At 36.8% G+C, this 18,658-nt stretch overlaps 1 protein-coding gene across 2 annotated transcripts in view; it reads right to left on the bottom strand.

Annotated features, from left to right (window-relative positions):
• SMARCAD1 (SNF2 related chromatin remodeling ATPase with DExD box 1) overlaps positions 1-18,658 on the bottom strand; it is a 102,502-nt gene that overhangs the window by 45,635 nt on the left and 38,209 nt on the right. For both annotated transcript variants that reach the window (XM_037046095.1, XM_037046094.1), the window contains 2 exons: positions 12,989-13,092; positions 2,521-2,622 (listed from right to left, as the gene is read on the bottom strand). In XM_037046095.1, the coding sequence (XP_036901990.1) occupies positions 2,521-2,622; positions 12,989-13,092 (206 nt within the window). The remainder of the gene's footprint in view (positions 1-2,520; positions 2,623-12,988; positions 13,093-18,658) is intronic.

An 18,658-nucleotide genomic window follows, 5' to 3' on the forward strand; every position in this document is an offset into this window, starting at 1 on the left:
ATAGGGAAGCTGTGCCACTGGACCCTACAGGACACCTACTACACTAGCCCGCAGTACCAAGACACAGACAGAATCAAGGTGGCTGTACCTAATATACAGAAACAAACACAGGGAAGCTGCCAAAACGAGGAGACAAAGAAACATGGCCCACATGAAAGAACAAATCAAAACTACAGAAAAACAGCTAAATGAAATGGAGATAAGCAAGCTATCAGATGTAGATAAGAGTTCAAAACACTGGTTATAAGGATGCTCAAGGAACTTAGTGAAACCCTCAATAGCATAAAAAAGATCCTGTCAGAAATGAGGGATTCACTAATTGAAATAAAGAATAATTTACAGGGAAACAACAATAGGGTGGATGAAGGTGAGAATCAAATCAATAACTTGGAACATAAGGAAGTAAAAAAAACAACAGAATAAGACAAAAGAAGAATTTAAAAAATGAGGGTAGTAAAAGCAACCTCTGGGACAACTTCAAGCATTCAGATATTCATATCATAGGGGTTGCTAGAAGGGGAAGAGAAAAAGCAAGAAATTGGAAATCTATTTGAAAAAATAATGAAAGAAAACTTCCCTAATTAGGGAATAGACATACGACTCCAAGAAAGACAGAGTCCCAAACAAGATGGATGCAAAAAGCCCCACTCCAAAATACATCATAATTAAAATGCCAAGGGTTAAAGACAAAGAGAGAATCGTAAAAGCAACAAGAAAAAAGAAGTTATTTACAGGTGAGTTCCCATAAAACTGTCAGCTGATTTCTCAAAAGAAACTTTGCAGGCTAGAAAGGACTGGCAAGAAATATTCGAAGTCATGAAAAGCAGATACCTATAGCCAAAATTACTCTACCCAGTAAAAATATCATTTAGAATGTAAGGGCAGATAAAGTGCTTCTTAGACAAGAAAAAACTAAAGGAGTTCATCATCATCAAACCGTTACTATATGAAATGTTAAAAGGTCTTATTTAAGGAAAAGATAAAAACTATGAACAAAGAAAATACATATGTATCAACAATTGACTCTGAAAAACTAAGCAAACAAGAACAGAGAGAATCATGGATAAGGAGAGCATTTTGATGGTTGCCATAAGGAAAGCTGGTGTGGGGGAGGGGGAACGAGGGGCGAGGATGAAGAAGTACAAATAGGTAGTTCCAGAATAGCCATGGGGATTTAAAGTAGAGTACAGGAAATGGAGTAGTCAAAGAACTCACACACCTGACGCACTGACATGAACAATGTGTGGACACTGCCCCTGCTGGGTGGTGGGGGGCAATGGGAAAACAATTGGGACAACTGTAACAGCATAATCAATAAACATATAATTTTATTTTTCCCCACAAGAAAAATTAATTATATTTTGATTTGTCTTTTTCAAGAAAAAAAATAAGAGCATCACCCCAAAACTTAATAGAAGTCATCTATTTCACATTTGTTTTTATGCTGCTTTACAAATGCTTTCTGTGTAAATATTCTTTAACCACCACAAAGAAACAAGTCTTCGAAGAGAAAGAAGCTTGATTTTTTTTTGCATTTTTACCTTTCTTATTAAGTGCTCTGAACAATAGAGCAGCAATTTTCAAGCAGTGTGCCACAAGAATTTTTAAAAATGCAATATCTAACTATTTAGTCAGGGGAACTGACCTCTTTTCCTTTAGACTGCCAAATGAAAACACACAACCCACAGCTAACAGAATAGCCATTTGGTGTGAATAAACCAAAATTATACCTATTTTTTGTCATATTGACAAAAAGTAAATTTTTGATGCCAAAGAATTTTAGTAATTAGTTTACGTGTGCCATGAAATGAAAAAGGTTGAAAATCGCTGTACAGGAGGACCAAAAAGTGTTTGCTCCATTATGTTTCAATATGCAATGAGGCTTTCACCCAACTGTCAACTTCAAACACACAGTTTCAACATATGTAAAGAAGCAGTAGAGCAGCAAGTTTTTGCATTCAGGTCATCAGAAATAAGCTTATGCACTACCTGCTCATATACTTGAATGAATCAATTATGCAAGTATAAATGCATTCTAAGTGTTAGACAGTGAGCTCCTGCATACAGTCACAGTGGTCCTTTCAGCACTGGCATCTTGGTATGGGGCTGTACTGACCCTTAAAGTATTTTTACTATCAGGCAAACAGAACAAAGCTTATGGATTATTAACACAATGAGATGCACTATTACACTTTCAAATTCTTTATAAGAAATTTAAAGAAAAAGAATATAAAAAAGCTAAAACAGCTGTCTTGGCTTTTTGGATAATTTACATTTTATGCATAAGTTCAAAATTTTTACTATAGTTATGACTGTCATGGTTATAATACTGATACTATAGTTAGCAAATAAGATAAATAAACAATGTAAATAATTAACAAGCCATATAAAATATTTAGTTTAATAGAGCAAAATATTTAATCAGAAAAATACAAAACTCATTCAAAGCTTTTACATCTTAAACTCTATTGTAATACAAACACTTAGTGCACACTGATTAAATTTCTGTACACTACTCACTTGTTTATCCAAATTAGGAAATTCCTTTTGCAATTTCAATACAATACTTTCCTGCTTTTCCCAATTATTGCTAGATTCTGCAGACTCATTTGATTCTTCTCCCTAATGAAGAAAAAATGAGAACTAATTTAAGAGTTCATCAATAACCAGAGTCTAAAGACAAATTACATTTGTATTTTGACTTGATCTGGAAGTTACCACATTTGACTAGAAGAATCAAAAAATGTTTCTTTTTGTTCACGTGAAAATTAATACATTTAGGACTTTAATTTTTTTTTTAAATCCTCACCCAAGGATATGTTGTTATACAGGATGACACACAAACCAACTAGGCCACCCAGCGGGGGAGACATTTATGTCTTTAAGGCTAAAAAAATATTGCCAGTTTAAGATCTCTGAGAGACCTTGACTGTTTATCTGGTAAGTGACAATTCATACTTCATTCCCAACAGTGCTCAAAATGAGATATATCTGCTAAAAAACAAACAAACTAGAATGTTTCTCAGATTAACTTAAAATAATTCAGGTATATTGAAGTCTTTCCAACCTAATGGCAAAATAACAAAAAATGAATTATCTGTGCTCCCTGTTTGATATTCCCCTACAGATTTCATATAGTGAGAGAAAAGAAGTTTGCTTTTACTTCAACTTGATTCAAACAGACAACTTATGGGAAACTAAACAATATATAAACTAAACATCAATCTGGGAATAACTGTGGGTACTCATACACATAATCTCTTTGTATTTCAGTCAATCAAAAGCATTTATCTATCTCTACTGAGCTTACATATGTACCATACATTATACAAATGAGAGAGAAAAATGAGTCTCATACTTCCTCTTCTACCTCCTTTCTTACCCAACAAATGAACACTAGTTTTTTTTCAGTCACTGCTAAAGATAAAAATAAATTGTAAATGATACCTCATTTAAACACAAGAAATAAGGTGAGGTTCCACAAGACAGAGACAAAATGGTATGTACAGTACTTGTATATTTATAATTGAAATAAAAGATTCATGAACCACTAAAAATGCTATGAAAGTTTGGCGTAGGAAGAAGAACCTTGCATGTATTTCTGTAATAGTAAGTGGCCCATTTGGTTTGAAGCACAAAGACCATGAATAAGGTAAGAGCTAAAAAAATAAAACCAAAACTAATAACGCATAAGGCAGGGAGGGCCAAACTGAGGTCATTAATCAGAAAGCAATAGGATTTTGAGCATGGGACTAATACAACACTAATATTTGGAAAAAGCATTTCAAAGCCCTCAAAACTCATACTGCCATACTCGCTTTGTAGCTAAAGACACTGAAACTCCATGAACAAGCCTTTTAGAGGTCACAGATGGATAATAACCAGATGGAAATAAAAACTCAGGTGTCTAAAAGGTAAATCCACCAAGACGAAGAGAAGACTGTGGCTGCTAGGGGCTGGGGTGAGGACAGAAGAGGAGACACTGCTTAAAAGGTACGGCGCACTGCTATAGGGTGGTGACAGTGGGGTGGGGGTTGCACAACATTGTGAACACACTAAATGCTACTCAACTGTTCATTCTAAAATGGTCGATTTTCTGCTGTGTGTATTTCACTTCAAGAAAAAAAGTTAAATATCTGGAAAATAGTAAATATTTTTTGGGAATCAAATACATGATAGCAGAAATTAAACACACAGTAGGTAATCTTCCTATCATCTGTTGGTTGCTCTCGGATCTCAAGTTTCTACCAGTTCTGCTAATCCTTGCAACTGAAAAAAACTATGCAGGCCATAGAATATACCAGAGCTTTACAAAATTCCAGGTGAAAGGAGTTTGGGACCAAATCTGTCTCTGTGGATCCAGGGGTTATAATGAAACCTGTGGTTATTTTTCTGGGTCCAGAATGCAAAGCTGGAGCCAACATAATTTGGTCCTAGCAGAAATCCAGTATTAGATCTGTAACTCACGAAATGAGGGCCATTATTGTAGGAAATACCAAATCTAGGTACCCAGAATTGCCCCTCTACAGCAGCAGCAGCAACATTATTCCTGGAGGAAAGGCAGAGATTGACACCACTATCCCACCCCAACGTACTGTGCCTCCGTGGCCTATAAAAAAGCTGGATTGGTCTTGGAAAATTATTTTAGGTTAACATAAACAGGTGATGATCCCAATTGCTGCTGCTCTACCAGATGTGGCACTTTTACTGGAGCATTATCAATCTGACAGATACTTTTTTCTTCCCTATCCCAATTAGAAAGGGCAGGTACAAGCAATTTGTTTTTATCTGGGCAAGTCAGTGACAGATATACCTTCACCGTCTTTGGGGTTCTGGTAATTCTCTGGCTCTCTTTCATAATATAAAACTGAACAACTTTGTTTTCATAGTTCACAGAATATGGCTTTGTTCGTCCTCTACACTGAAGATAACACATTGACTGGACTTGATAAGCAGAAAGCAACAGTGTTTTAGAAGGCCTTAGTAAGGTAGATACATGTCAGAGTAGAAAATAACCACCCTCAAATTTGGGGAACCACTACTTTTGAGATTTTTATGGAGGTCCAATCTGGAGTATGTTGCAAATTTCACTCTTAAAAAAAAAAAAGACAGAAAACCCTTTTCTTGGCCTTTGGATACTGGAGGCAACGTATTCATTGTGGTGGGTGCTGCTGTTTACAAAATAGCCTTTAAGACTGTCAGTTACGAATAGGGCTCAGATTAAAAGTACGTCAGGGTGAAGAACAATGTGCTCTGCCACTTGGGCTTCATGACCAGCAAGCAGAGGCAGTGATTCTCAAAGAATCTGTGGTTAATAAGGATGCTGTGTGAAGTCTCTGGGAAGTCCTAACAGGAAAATCACCGCTCGGATACACATGATTTGGAAACCATGTCTGGTCTACTTCTGCTGACAACTACACTGCTGTTACAACTTCATATAATGCATTTCCAAAAATTACTATGCTGTGCAAAATCATGAAAATAAAAACCACAGTGTTAAAAACAATCCAGTTAGAGACAGACACAACATTCAAAAACTCCATCAGTGACACATTAAAAAGAGCAAGGAACCTTTTAAAAAAGGGTAACACAATATCATACACAGTAAATTATTAAAAATACGTAAATACTACAATAAACACAGCATGATAAATATGGACTGAAATTTGTTTTGGAATGCTAGCAATGGAAGGGTTGCAGGTTTTGAGTTACTCTGAAGTGGCAGAAGGAGGACTATCAAAAATGAACAGAAAGTTCCAACACTAGCTAAGGAAGGGAAGAACTCACTGCACTTGTTATCTCTGCTATGCTGGCTGAAAATAATGAATTAAAAAATAAACGAAAATAATATGAATAAACTTATGGGGCCTTGCTAGCTCCCTCCTTTCATACTGATGTTGCCTGGACAGTTCTAATTCAACTGGATACCATTCATGACTCTCTTATTACATGTGGGAGCAAACCCATTTTCTTCAAAGCAGTTTAACTGTTCTCAATAACACTTAGAAGACCTGATAACTTGATGTGTTACACTGTCACTGTGAAGCCTTTTGGTTTCCTTCCTCTTCTCCATCATCACCTTTTCCATCTATGTGGCCACCGCCACCACCTTTTCCATCTGTATGGCCATTACTGCACCGTTTCAGGACTTCTGTGGCTAGATCAACACGGGACCCTTGACAACTCTTCAACATCTTCATTTTCGGCCTCCTCAAATCCTGTTTTCTTATGTCAAGATACTGTTTGAATTTTAAAAATTTCTCTGAAGAATCACAAAAGAAGTCAAGGAGAACTTTCCATCACATGTAATGTAACACTCTAGGTAGCACTACAGGATTCTACAATGGTTAGCAATGCAACTCTGATGTTAAATTTCTCCCATAATTCTACAACCATATCTACACTCTCAGCTACAGTAACAGCAATTAACATTTTCAATGTTCACTTTAAAGAGTAAGCCATAAATGCTGCTATCAAACGTTTACCAAGATGCTGTATTAGAGTGTTCGTTTTGGGAGGCAAAAAGAAAGATTAAAAAGAGAATTTTGGTTGAGCTACTCTTGTACAGATATATACTTGGTGCATTTTAAGAATTTTAAAAGTTTTTTCATTTGGAGTTTTACTTTTATTTTTGTAATAACCCTCTATAACAAAAAATTAAGTAAAAATATTAAGTGCAGACGTGGGAAGTCTGCCTAATTTTGCTGTATCTGCAGTAAACTCTATGGCTGACTTTCTTTTAAAAGGCTCAGTTTGTACTTCTGGTCAAGATGGAGGCATAGGTAGACACACTGTGCCTCCTCCCACAACCAAAAAAGAAAAACAATTTAAAAACAAAAAACAAAAAACAGCCATGGCTGGTGTGGCTCAGTGCACTGAGCACAGGCTGTGAACCGAAGGATCTCAGTTCAATTCCCAGTCAGGGAACAGGCCTGGGTTGCAGGCCAGGTCCCCTGTAGGAGGTACGTGAGAGGCAACCACACACTGATGTTTCTCTCTCCTTCTCCCTCCCTTCTCCTCGCTCTAAAAATGAAAATCTTACAAAAAACCCAGAACTGACAAAAACAGAACTGTATGAAGTCCAACAACCAAAAAGTTAAAGAAGAAACATCTATCCAGACTGGTAGGAAGGGTGGAGATGGGCAGCTTGGGTGGAGACTGCAGCAGGATGGAGAGGACTCACCGCAAAGCAGCGGTGGATGACTGGGGCAGGCAAGGCGATGGCTGGTGGAACCAGCAAAGCAGTGGATTGTGAAGCGAGACCTGCAAATTTGTAGGGGGCCAGCAAGATGGAAGCTGGCAGACCAGCAAGGCAGCGGCTTGTAGAGCAGGAGGTCCCACATTCATGTGCAGATAAACCGGGAGGAACACCTGGGGAGCGAGACAGACCTCGCAACCAGGGTCCCAGTACACGGAAATAAAGCCTCAAACTACCAACTGAAAACACCTGTAGGGGTTGAGGTGGCATCCGGAGAGACTCCCAGCCTCACATTAGAGTTCATTGGAGAGACCCACAGGGTCCTAGAACATAGACAAGCCCACCCACCTGGGAATCAGCACCAGAAGGGCCCAATTTGATTGTGGGTAGTGGAGAAAGTGACTGAAATCCATCCCAGAGCGGAGTAAGCGCCATTGCTCCCTCGCTTTCCCACATACGCCACAAAGCAGCGACAACGTGGGTTGCCCCGCCCTGGCGAACACTTAAGGCTTTGCCCCTTAATATAAGGTGCACCAGAGTAAAAAAAAAAAAAAAAGGCCCAAATGAAAAAACAAATCAAAGCTCCAGCAAAAATACAACTAAGCAACGAAGACATAGCCAACCTATCAGATACACAGTTCAAAACACCGGTAATCACGATGATCACAGGATTGGTTGATTTGGGTCACAAATTAGATGAAAAAATGAAGGTAATGCTAAGTGAAATAAAGGAAAATGTACAGTGAAGAGTGATGAGAAGGAAACTGGGACTCTAATCAATGGTGTGGACCAGAATGAAGAAAGAAACAGCCAACCAGAAAAGAATGAAAAACCATGAATTCCAAAGAATGAGGTGAGGCTTAGGAACATCCGGGGCATCTTTAAACATCCCAGCATCTGAATTAGAGGGGTACCAGAAGGGGAAGAAGAAGAGCAACAAGTGGAAAAGTTATTTGAACAAGTAATAAAGGAGAACTTCCCAATCTGGCAAAGGAAATAGACTTCCAGGAAGTCCAGGAAGCTCAGAGAGTCCCAAAGAAGTTGGACCCAAGGAAGCACTCACCAAAGCACATCATTACATTACAAAGATTAAAAATAAGAAGAGAATCTTAGAAGCAGCAAGAGAAAAGGAGGAGTGCCCATAGGACTATCAGTATTCCAAGAAGTATTCCAAAAGAAGTATTCCAAGTCATGAAAGGCAAGGACCTACATCCAAGATTACTCTATCCAGCAAAGCTATAATTTAGAATGGAATAGCAGATAAAGTGCTTCTCAGGTAAGGTCAAGTTCAAGGAGTTCATCATCACCATCACCATCATCATCACTTAGTATATGAAATGTTAAAGGGATTTATCTAAGAATAATAAGATAAAAAAAAAGAACAGTAAAAGGACAGCAAACTCAGTTATTGACAGCCAAACCTAAAACAAACACAAACACAAACTAAGCGAACTAGAGCAGGAACAGAATCACAGAAATGGAGATCACGTGGCGGGTTATCAGCGGGGAAGTGGGAGGGCAGGTAGAGGGGGAAAAGGTAGAGAATAAGTAGCATAAATGGTAGGCAGAAAATAAAAAAAAGATATTTTGAAAAGAAGGTCCTGGATAGTGTAGCTCAGTGGACTGAGCACAGGCCTGCGAACCAGAGGATCGAGGTTCAAATCCCAGTCAGGGAACATGCCTGGGTTGCAGCCCAGTTCCCAGCATGGGACATATGAGAGGCAACCATACATTGATATTTTTCTCCCTCTCCTTCCATTCCCCTCTAAAGATAAATAAATAAAATCTTTTTTAAAATTATGAAAAAAATAGATGGGAGGTTAAGAACAGTATAGGAAATGGAGAAGCCAAAGAACTTATACATATGATCCACAGACATGAACTAAAGGGGGGAAATGTGGGTGGAAAGGGGTGTGCAGGTGGAGGGGAATAAAGGGGGGGAAATGGGACAACTGTAATAGATAATCAATAAAATAAATTAAAAAAAACAAGGCTCAGTTTGGTAAGTGATAAAGATCCATGTGAAAAATGGATCGATCTGTCCTGATTTTTTCACTTTTTGTATTTTAATCCAAATGCAGAACAATCTTTCCTTTTTTTCTATTTCTTTATTTAAAGTTTGGTTTTAAATTTTAGTATACAATTTTTATCAGTTATATTAATTTCAGGTATACAATATAATGAACTGACATTTTTATACCTTACAATGTGATCACACCAATAATTCCAGTAATCACCTGTCACTGTGACAACTTCTAAAAGTATCACTGACTCATTTCCTTCCCCTTTTCACCACCCTTCCACCTACCCCATGCCTTCTGGTAACTGTTCCTTGGTATGTGTTTCCATAAGTCTGTTTTTGTTAATGTTTTATTTTTAGATTCCACATGTAAGTGAAATTACTTGCCGTTCTCTGCCTGACTTATTCAATATAACACCCTCTAGATCACCTATGTTTTCAGAAATGGCAAGATTTCGTTCTTTTTTGTTGCTATGTAATACTCCACTGTGTGTATACACCACCCCCCACATCTTCTTTACCCATTCGTCTATCAATGAGCATGTAGGGTTGCTTCCATATCTCGGACACTGTAAATAATGCTGCAATGAACACAGGGATGCATACATCTTTTTGAGTCAGTGTTTGTTTTCTTTGGGAAAATACCCAGAAGTGGAATTACTGGGTCATATGGCATATCCATTTTTAGGTTTTTGAGGAGTCTCCACATTATTTTCCATGGGGGCTGCACTTCGATTTCTTTATACCTCTTCGTACTGACTTCACAGCATTTGAAGGTGGTCCAGGCATATTCTTTTATTTTTGTGATAACATGGACTCCTTTATGCCTACTGCTCAGGATAGAACACATGGTATTTTTTCCTTCCAAACATTTGTTTCAAGCTTCTCCTCAATGCTTGAAACTTTCCTTTTGTATGTACTGCTAAGTATTTCTGAACCAGAATGCTTCAATATGTTTGAGATGCTGAGTGAAACATAAACTTGTGGGATAACAAACAGTGAAATGAGGCAGCCAGTAGATGTTCGGAGGTGTGTGAATTTTATGTATTCCAGTGTGGTTCAGTTCAGCTCGATTAAGTCTTCTTCCATTTATCATGGACAAAATTGCACGTTAGACAATGCAAAATTCAGGTTATGTTCAAACTGTTCTTACATATTTACTCCATTGATATAATTAATGTTTTTAAAACAGGGGACTGATCTCTTTTTGTGCAACAGTTGTTGGCTTGATAGGGGATCCTGAGAGCAGCAGAACAGTTGATAACAGAGTATCAACTGACCACTAGACTTAACCTGTTGCATAATTTGGGTAGTTGACCCACCAAGCTCATCACTGAGGATGAGGAACAGCAAGCAAAAATGGTATATGTGAGACTGGACTTGTGGGACAAGTAAGTTGTAAGTACAAATAATAAGGAACAAATAATTCTCAGATTTCCATGGTACCTACTTCTGCTTTACTGTGTCCCTCCTTCAACCAGTATCAATGGCACCTTGGGAAATTCTTTATGATCAGATGAAGTGATGGCAAAATCTTGAACTTCATTTTCAAAGGGTTTATATAATTGTTAGAAGAAGCCGAAAGTGAAGTGAACAACTATATATACATAATCCCATTTAAGAGATTAGCCCTGCCCACAACTTGGGCACTGTACCTGTTGTTCATTTGGTATAGAAAGAGAGGTTAGAGGTACAGATCAATGAAATATCACTGGTAGTATCTAAGGAGAACACGAGTGGAAGGTCAGTGACCAGAAATCTGGGGAAGAAGTACACTGTTGAACTCCTCAGGTTTTCTGAGAACAGAATGCAAGGTTAACAGTGTTCCATGTGAATGCCCAGCAAAGTGCATCTATTGTAGGGCAGACATTTAATAATCAGGTATATAAGATGACCATCCTGTGACCACTAAGATCACAGCCACTTGGATGCTTGCTCAATGGATCTATGAAACAAACGGACATTGCAACAGATATTGAGGTTGCACATTCAGATCAAAAAGGTGAGATTTTCCCACCTCAATATTTATCTGGCTATTGCTACTACTGAGCACTCAACCTGCCAACAGCAGAGGCCAATAATGAGTTCCCATGATAGCACCATTCCTTGGAATATTAAGCTAATTACTGGGTGGGAAGTTGATTACTTCAAACCTCTTTCATTATATAAGAGACTGTAATAGAAACTTGCTCTGAGTATGAATTTACCTTCCCTATTCATTTGCTTCTGGTAAATAAATTACAGGTTGAACTGTGTCCACCCAAAATTCATATGTTGAATAATACCTGGTACCTCAGAATGTGTCCTTATTCAGATATAGGATCTTTACTGAGGTAAACCAAGTAAAAATGGCCATTAGAGTGAGCTCTAATATAATCACCGTTGTCCTTATAAAGAGCGGAAATTTGGAGAAAGACATGCATGTAGGGAGCATGCAATGCAAAGATGAAGATGGATATCTGTAAGCCAACAGACACTAAAGTTGCCACCAAACAACCAGAATCTAGGCAAAAAGGAATAGCTCTCAGAAGAATTCAACCCTTCTGACACCTTTACCTTGGATGTCTAGCCTTCAGAACTGTGAGATAATCTATTTCTGTTGTTTAAGCTACTTAGTTTGTGGTACTTTGTTATGACAGCCCTAAAAAATTAACACATCTTATACAGCTATATAGAAAACCTGATTCATAGTCAGTACTACACTGTGACACAATATTTCTGACCAGGGAGCTAATTTAACTGGGAGTGCATCAAGGAATTCATGCCCCAAAAGTTCACTGATTTTACCACGTGCCTCAATAGCTAGAAACAGTTGGCTTACAGACAGTAGTATTACTTAGTGAAAATTCAGCATGTGAACTTGTAGATAATACCTAGAGATGTTGTTCTACAGAATATACAAGCAGGGTAAATGCTTAGAATCAGCAATAAATACGATGCTACTTCCCTTATAATCATTATTTGTAGGTCTGTAAACTAAAATGTGGGCCTATTCTCTCACATTACAGCTGTTTCTCACACCTAAAAACCTACTCAGAATTCTTTAGTGCTCATCAGTATTAGTTTCCAATGAAAGAATGCTTCCATGTAGGGGCATAAAAATTGTCCTATTAAATTATGGAAGAGAATGCCATCGGGCTATTTTGGGATTCTTATACTACATATATCACAGGCAAACAAAGAGGTTACTGTGGTGATCATGGCGATTTATTTTGATTTTGACTACCAAGAAAAAACTGTTGTCTAAATACAGAAAAAAGTAGGACTACGCCTACTTTCACTGGCGGGTTTCTTAGTAGTCCTATTCATAAAGGAAAAGTTAATAAAAAAAAAAACTAGAGTAACCCAATAAAAGCATAAGAACTATTACTTTTAGGTAACCAGTTAAGTATCAAGAGTCATCTAGAAGGGTTATGAGGAGATGCCACTGAGGAGGAGGAAACAGTGCCGGAGGAGGGAAAAGCGGGTTTTCAGTATTATAGAACTATGTCTGTAAAGCCTTCAGGAAATAAGATTTAATTTAAAAGTATAATTACATACCACTAGAATACTTATAAAAAAATTTCATTTTATAACTCAGAGACACGCAATTAACACTATATAAATTTAAAAGAAAACAGTCACAAAAAATGCAAAAATAAATCCCAACTTGGTAGTGAAAGAGAAGAAAGAAGATTTAGTTAGGTATATTTTCAGGTATGATATCCATGTGCAACATACTCTGTACCTAAGCAGCTAATTTTTGATACTGCAATTCAATTGTAACTTACATGATCCAGTCTTTTCTTTTTTATAGATTGATCATCATTAAATTCATCATCCTCATATGTCTCTGAAGAAGAAGATAATTTTCTTTTCCTGGGTCCACCACCTTCTAAAACAGAGAACATGCAAAATTTGCACACATCAGTATACAAAGCATTAATGCAGAAAAAGGCAAAAATGTCACTATAAGGAACGCATCTGAAGATAGTCCCTTGGCAGCAAGTCCAAGTTGTTTCTCAGACATATGATGTATATTCAACAAATGTTAACAGAACAGAAGGAAAACTCAGCAGAGACTCTTCAGTCTTTCCAAAGTAGAAATCACCATAATCATGTACTTATAAACCATCACATTTACTGATAAAAATGTACATCAACAAACTGATGAGCAATTCTTCACAGCAATACTGGGAGGAAGGGGTTGTTCCCTGTGACTCAGTGTTCATAGGTAAGAAGAAGTTGAGTCTCATCAGCATAGTTTATCTGAATAGCATAACTGACATCAATAATTGTCTGCCAGGTACCAAGCTTTTCAGAGGGCTTTTATAAACTACTGTTTCATTTACTTTTCAGAACAAAACTACAAAGTAGGTAGTAATATTCGCATTTAATAAATGAGGAGGAACTAAAATAAATAGCTCCAGCAATTGATGCTCTTAACCTAAAAACAAGAAAGTATAACATAAGAATCTAACAGTAATGTAAATTTGCATATTCTGCCAAGACTAACAAAAAAGCAGACTTACTGTATATGATTTTTTAAAAATTTGTTACATATTTATACTTTGTATACATTGATCTATTTGTTAAATACTTTTATTTTCAGAGGATAAATTCTTGAGACATACTACTGTGCTAATATGAAAGCATCTGCTAAGTTCACAAAGGTTTTAGATTTCAGTATGAACTATGTCAGCACCCTAACTATGCCATTAGAAATACAAGTTGCAGAAATATTAATATTCAAAATAAATGTAAACATGTCAACTTTCAAGCTGTAAGCCTGAAAGTTTCATAATATGGCTATAACAAAACAAGTGAATGCTATTAGCCTTTTAATGTATAATAAACACATGTTAACATGAATGCTTAAATTTTCCCCTCAACTTATTGATAACATATTATGTGCATTACACATATGCCAATTAACTTCCAGCATCCACTTTAAGAAAGGGGAAATATAACCACCACCTCATCTACAGGGGTCCAGCAAAAATAATGCCCTCCCTTTTTAATAAAATCTTTTATTAAAAGATTGTAAGCATGTAATTCTGTAACATACCACATTCAAGCACATCATATGACATCCTAGGCGAGATGTTCAAATTAAAACGATAGATTACACCCATATTATTACCGCACTAACAACACTTAGGCAGGCCTTACTTCTGCTCAGCCCTGTCTTTGTTGGGGTTAAGTGAGCACTTTGGGAATAGTCTAAATCTGGAAAAGCTTCAAGCTGATTTGTGCCATGTTACCTACACATTTCTTCTGAAAGACACAGAACTTTGTGTTGTCAATAAAGAATTCCTCAGCCTTAAATATCCATTTATACATTTTTTTTACAGCACCAAATATTTGCATGCATATAAAATGGCTAATGACAAAAATTTGCAATTAAATGTTGGAAAAAATTCAAAACTAAAATTTTAGTACCAAAGGTTTTATATATAACAGCACACAATGCTTGACTGCCTATCTTTAAACCTATTCTATTTATTAATTAAACATTTTCTATATTATCTAAAAAAACAAATTAATATGCTACACTAAATACCACTTTCAAATTATGTATTTCTTAAATTCTCATCTTTTATTGGGAGTACTCATCACATCAATTTCAGGGGGTAAAAATCAGAGATGTACCTCATACCCCGGATAACAATATATTTCATGTAAATTCAGTATTTAAAAACAAAAGATAAAACATGGGACTGATTAAAAAATATGGACAAAGAACACAAATAGGCAGTTCAACAGAAAAAAATGGAGAGGCTCAACTTAATTAATAGTTAAAGAGAGGGAAATTAAATTTTTTTCATTCTAAGATTAGAATTGTAACAGCCTTTCTGGAAGGCAACTCAAAAATACATCTCAAAATTTTAGCTCTGTGTCTTTTAGTCCAGTCATTCCTTTTCCAGTTATTTATTCCACAGAACTGATGGAAATGTTTGCTTAGGCACATAAACACAAAAATGTTACCAAAATGTCTAAATGCCCAAGGTATTAGACAAATTAGGATACACACATAAATACCACTTTTATAAAAAAGACTTTTAAAATAACATGGAAAGATGTCTCTAATAAATGAAAAAGTTACAAAACAGCAGATGTGATACGACTATACTCATAAAAAATGTTTTACCTATTCTTACACATATAGGGAAGTGAAAAAAAATAGCTACAGAAACCCCGGACACCGTCAATAAATCTTTATTAGTAGCTTCTAAAATAGGGTAAAAATTTTGAATATTTTTTAAATAGTGTTCATAAGTAACTCAGTACTCGTAAGTAAAACTTTCAGAAAGGAATGTATAAAAGATACCCCTGTTTAATATGCAAGATGATACTGTCTATAAAAGATTAATTTGTTGTAAAACCAATTCCACCACCATGACTTGTGGAACTCTCCAAGATCTCTTACAGTTATTTACAAAGGCCTTCTGTTGAAAATTGTCCAAATACACCACCCAAAGTTTCCCACTTGGAAGTTTACTTAAAACAAAACACAAAACCCTGATTTCTTCTTTCCTTATAACTTGCTGGTTGACATTAAAAAATAATATCAAAATACAGTACAGAATGAGAAGACCTTAGTTGAAGTTCAAATTTAATGAGGACTATACATCCACAATGGCAGAGGTTTTTGCACATTTTGTTTTCTTCTGCATCCTCAGTGCCTAAAATTGCATCTGGCTCATAGTAATAGGTGTAAAATAAACATCTGTTAAGTTAATGAGTTAGCTGAAAGATATAAACTGCTGAAGGAAAAAAGTTAGATACTACTGTGGAATAGTTACTCTACAAATCTTTCAATGGAAACATTATGAAATATTGAGGTATTATGTAAAAATTTCCAAACTGCTTTGCAACTAAACAAATGATCATTAAGACTACTAATTTTTAGAAACTTTTATAATTACTGCTAGTGGCACAGTAATGAGGAAGACTGTCAACCTTCTCCTGTACCATTTTCCATCATCAGATGCCACTTACAAATAGAAACTGTAAACATTTACTATGTACTTACTATATATCCCATACTACAGTAAGAAATTTACATTGACTTTAACACTTACAACAACCTATGAGTTCAGTACTATTACTATACTATTATAGGGCTAAGGAAATAGAGAAACAATAGTTAAGGAAACACTGCCCAAGGCCACATGGCTTACAAGCTAAAAAATCTAAACACTCTGTGTAGCTAGTACCCCTACACCACACTACTGTTCCCTTGTTCAAACTGGAATATTTTAAAGATTCCAAATATTTCACACAGATAAGATAATATCAAGTTTGGAATCTACTCCAATAGAATATACTTTGTCGGAGGTAGACATGCAGTAGATAATTTTTGAAGAGGGATGACAGGCCAGGGGAACATATTATATGTTTTCTGCTTGTATATTTTTTCAGTTTCAAAAAAATTTAAAAGTCTAAAAGAACTCACTTAGGTAAATGGGCATTTATTCACAGTTAATGGAAGAATAAATTGACAAAACCTTTTAAAAAGTAACATATAAGTACACATTAACATTTTAAATGTGCATATTCTTTGATTCAGCATCCTAGTTAATGCAAACCAGTCATGGGGTGTAAAGTACAGCATAGGGAATATAGTCAATAATATTGTAAAAACTATGTATGGTGTCAGATGGGTACTAAATTTATTGGGGTGATTACTCTGTAAGTTATATAAATGTCTAATCACTATGCTGTACACCTGAAAGTAGTATAATACTGTGTGTCAACTATAATTGAAAAATAAAGAATTCTTTTATTACAAAGGCAAACCAGAAGTGACATCAGCATCCTGGCAGAGTGAAAAAGCCTCTTAGCCTCCGCCCTCAAAGTTGTGCTTTGGAGAACTGTAATTCAACAAGGGATTCCCTGCTCAGCAGATAAACACACCTGAGAGATTTACACAATGAAACCTCTGAAGGTGGATATATCAGGGTGAGCAGGGGAAGCAGGACAGGCACGACAGAGACAGGAACCACAGTCGCAGCCTGGTGTTTTCTGCGGCCACAGAGAATGTGGTAGCAGTGGCAGGTGGGATTGCAAACCCCCACTTAGCAGACCAGAGGGGCAGAGGCGGCATTCTGTACTGCCTGACAGAATGGTATACACTGAAGCTGAAGCCAGGAGCAAGGGTGAAGAAGCTGTGAAGAGAGTGTGCAGAGGGTAGTGGCTTTGGTTGAACAGCCAGAATAAAAACAAACAAAAAAAGACACAGACGTGGCAAATGTCCCCACACCCTCTCCTGAAGCCCACCCACCTCTAGCAGACATGCAACAGTGGAGGCAGGTCATGAAGGGGCAAGAGTAACATCCCAGACAGTGGCCAGTACTCACTGTGTCTAAACAGAATGGAATACACAAAGCTAAAGAAGAACACGCCCCTTAATCCCTTCTCCAACCCGTCATGGCAGGACCCGGTAGAGGGCACACTAGGACACCTCAGTAAGTGAGGGATGGTTGGCAGCTTCCAGTAACAGGAAAGCAGTGTCAGGAACTCAAGGCCCGGAGACCCATCATCTGCCAGACACCACCATGGGGGTCATGCCCTGAAACTCAGGCCACTAAGTCATAAAGAAGACGACTAGCACCTTGGGGAATATGAGACATTTGCCGCAGGTTTGGGACATTGCCCCCCAGAGATCTCAGAGCTCCCAGTCATGCAGGTAGGAGAGAACAAAAACTAGTAGTTGTGTGATGTTACAGCACCTTCTACTGGAAAACAAAAGATCTCTCCTTACTAAAGTGCTAGTCAATTAAAAGTAACAAGTACTTCAAGTAGATTTTAGTCCCTCAAATAGTAGTCTCTCAGGCAGAGAGATAATCCACAAGTACCATGAATAACCAAGGTAAATTTACAAAGAAAAAACTACAAAAACTACACTCAAAGACATGGAACATTGTGATTTAAATGAGAGACTTGAAGACTGCAGTTCTGAAAACACTCAATGATATACAAAAAAACTCAGAATAACAATTCAGTGAGCTCAGAAATAAAATCAGTGACCAAAAGGAGTATTTTCAAAATAGACTGGAACCATAAAAAACAATTTTTTAAAAACTCCAAAGAAATTCGGGAGCTGAAGAACTCAATAAATGAGATGAAGAATGAATTAAAGAGAGAGCTTAGAAAACAGAGCAGACCAGACAGAAAAAAAGAATCAGTGATCTTGAAGTTAGAAATCTAGGAATGACTCAGGTCAGTCAGCTCTTGTCTTCACAAGAGAGAAGTGAGTTTTGAAAATACGAAAGAATTCTGTTAAGAACTATGATTTCATTAGAAAGAGCAACATTAAAATAATGAGTATACCTGAAGAAGAGAGGGAAAAGGGAACAGACAGCTTAACCAAATTGAGAATTTCCCAAACATACGGGAAGAGCTGGACCCTGAAATACAAGAAGTTAGCAGAACACCTAATTATCTCTATACAAAAA

Source organism: Sturnira hondurensis, unplaced genomic scaffold, assembly GCF_014824575.4.
Source record: "Sturnira hondurensis isolate 20B ecotype Veracruz unplaced genomic scaffold, ASM1482457v3 Scaffold0004998, whole genome shotgun sequence".
Classification (NCBI taxonomy): Eukaryota; Metazoa; Chordata; class Mammalia; order Chiroptera; family Phyllostomidae; genus Sturnira; species Sturnira hondurensis.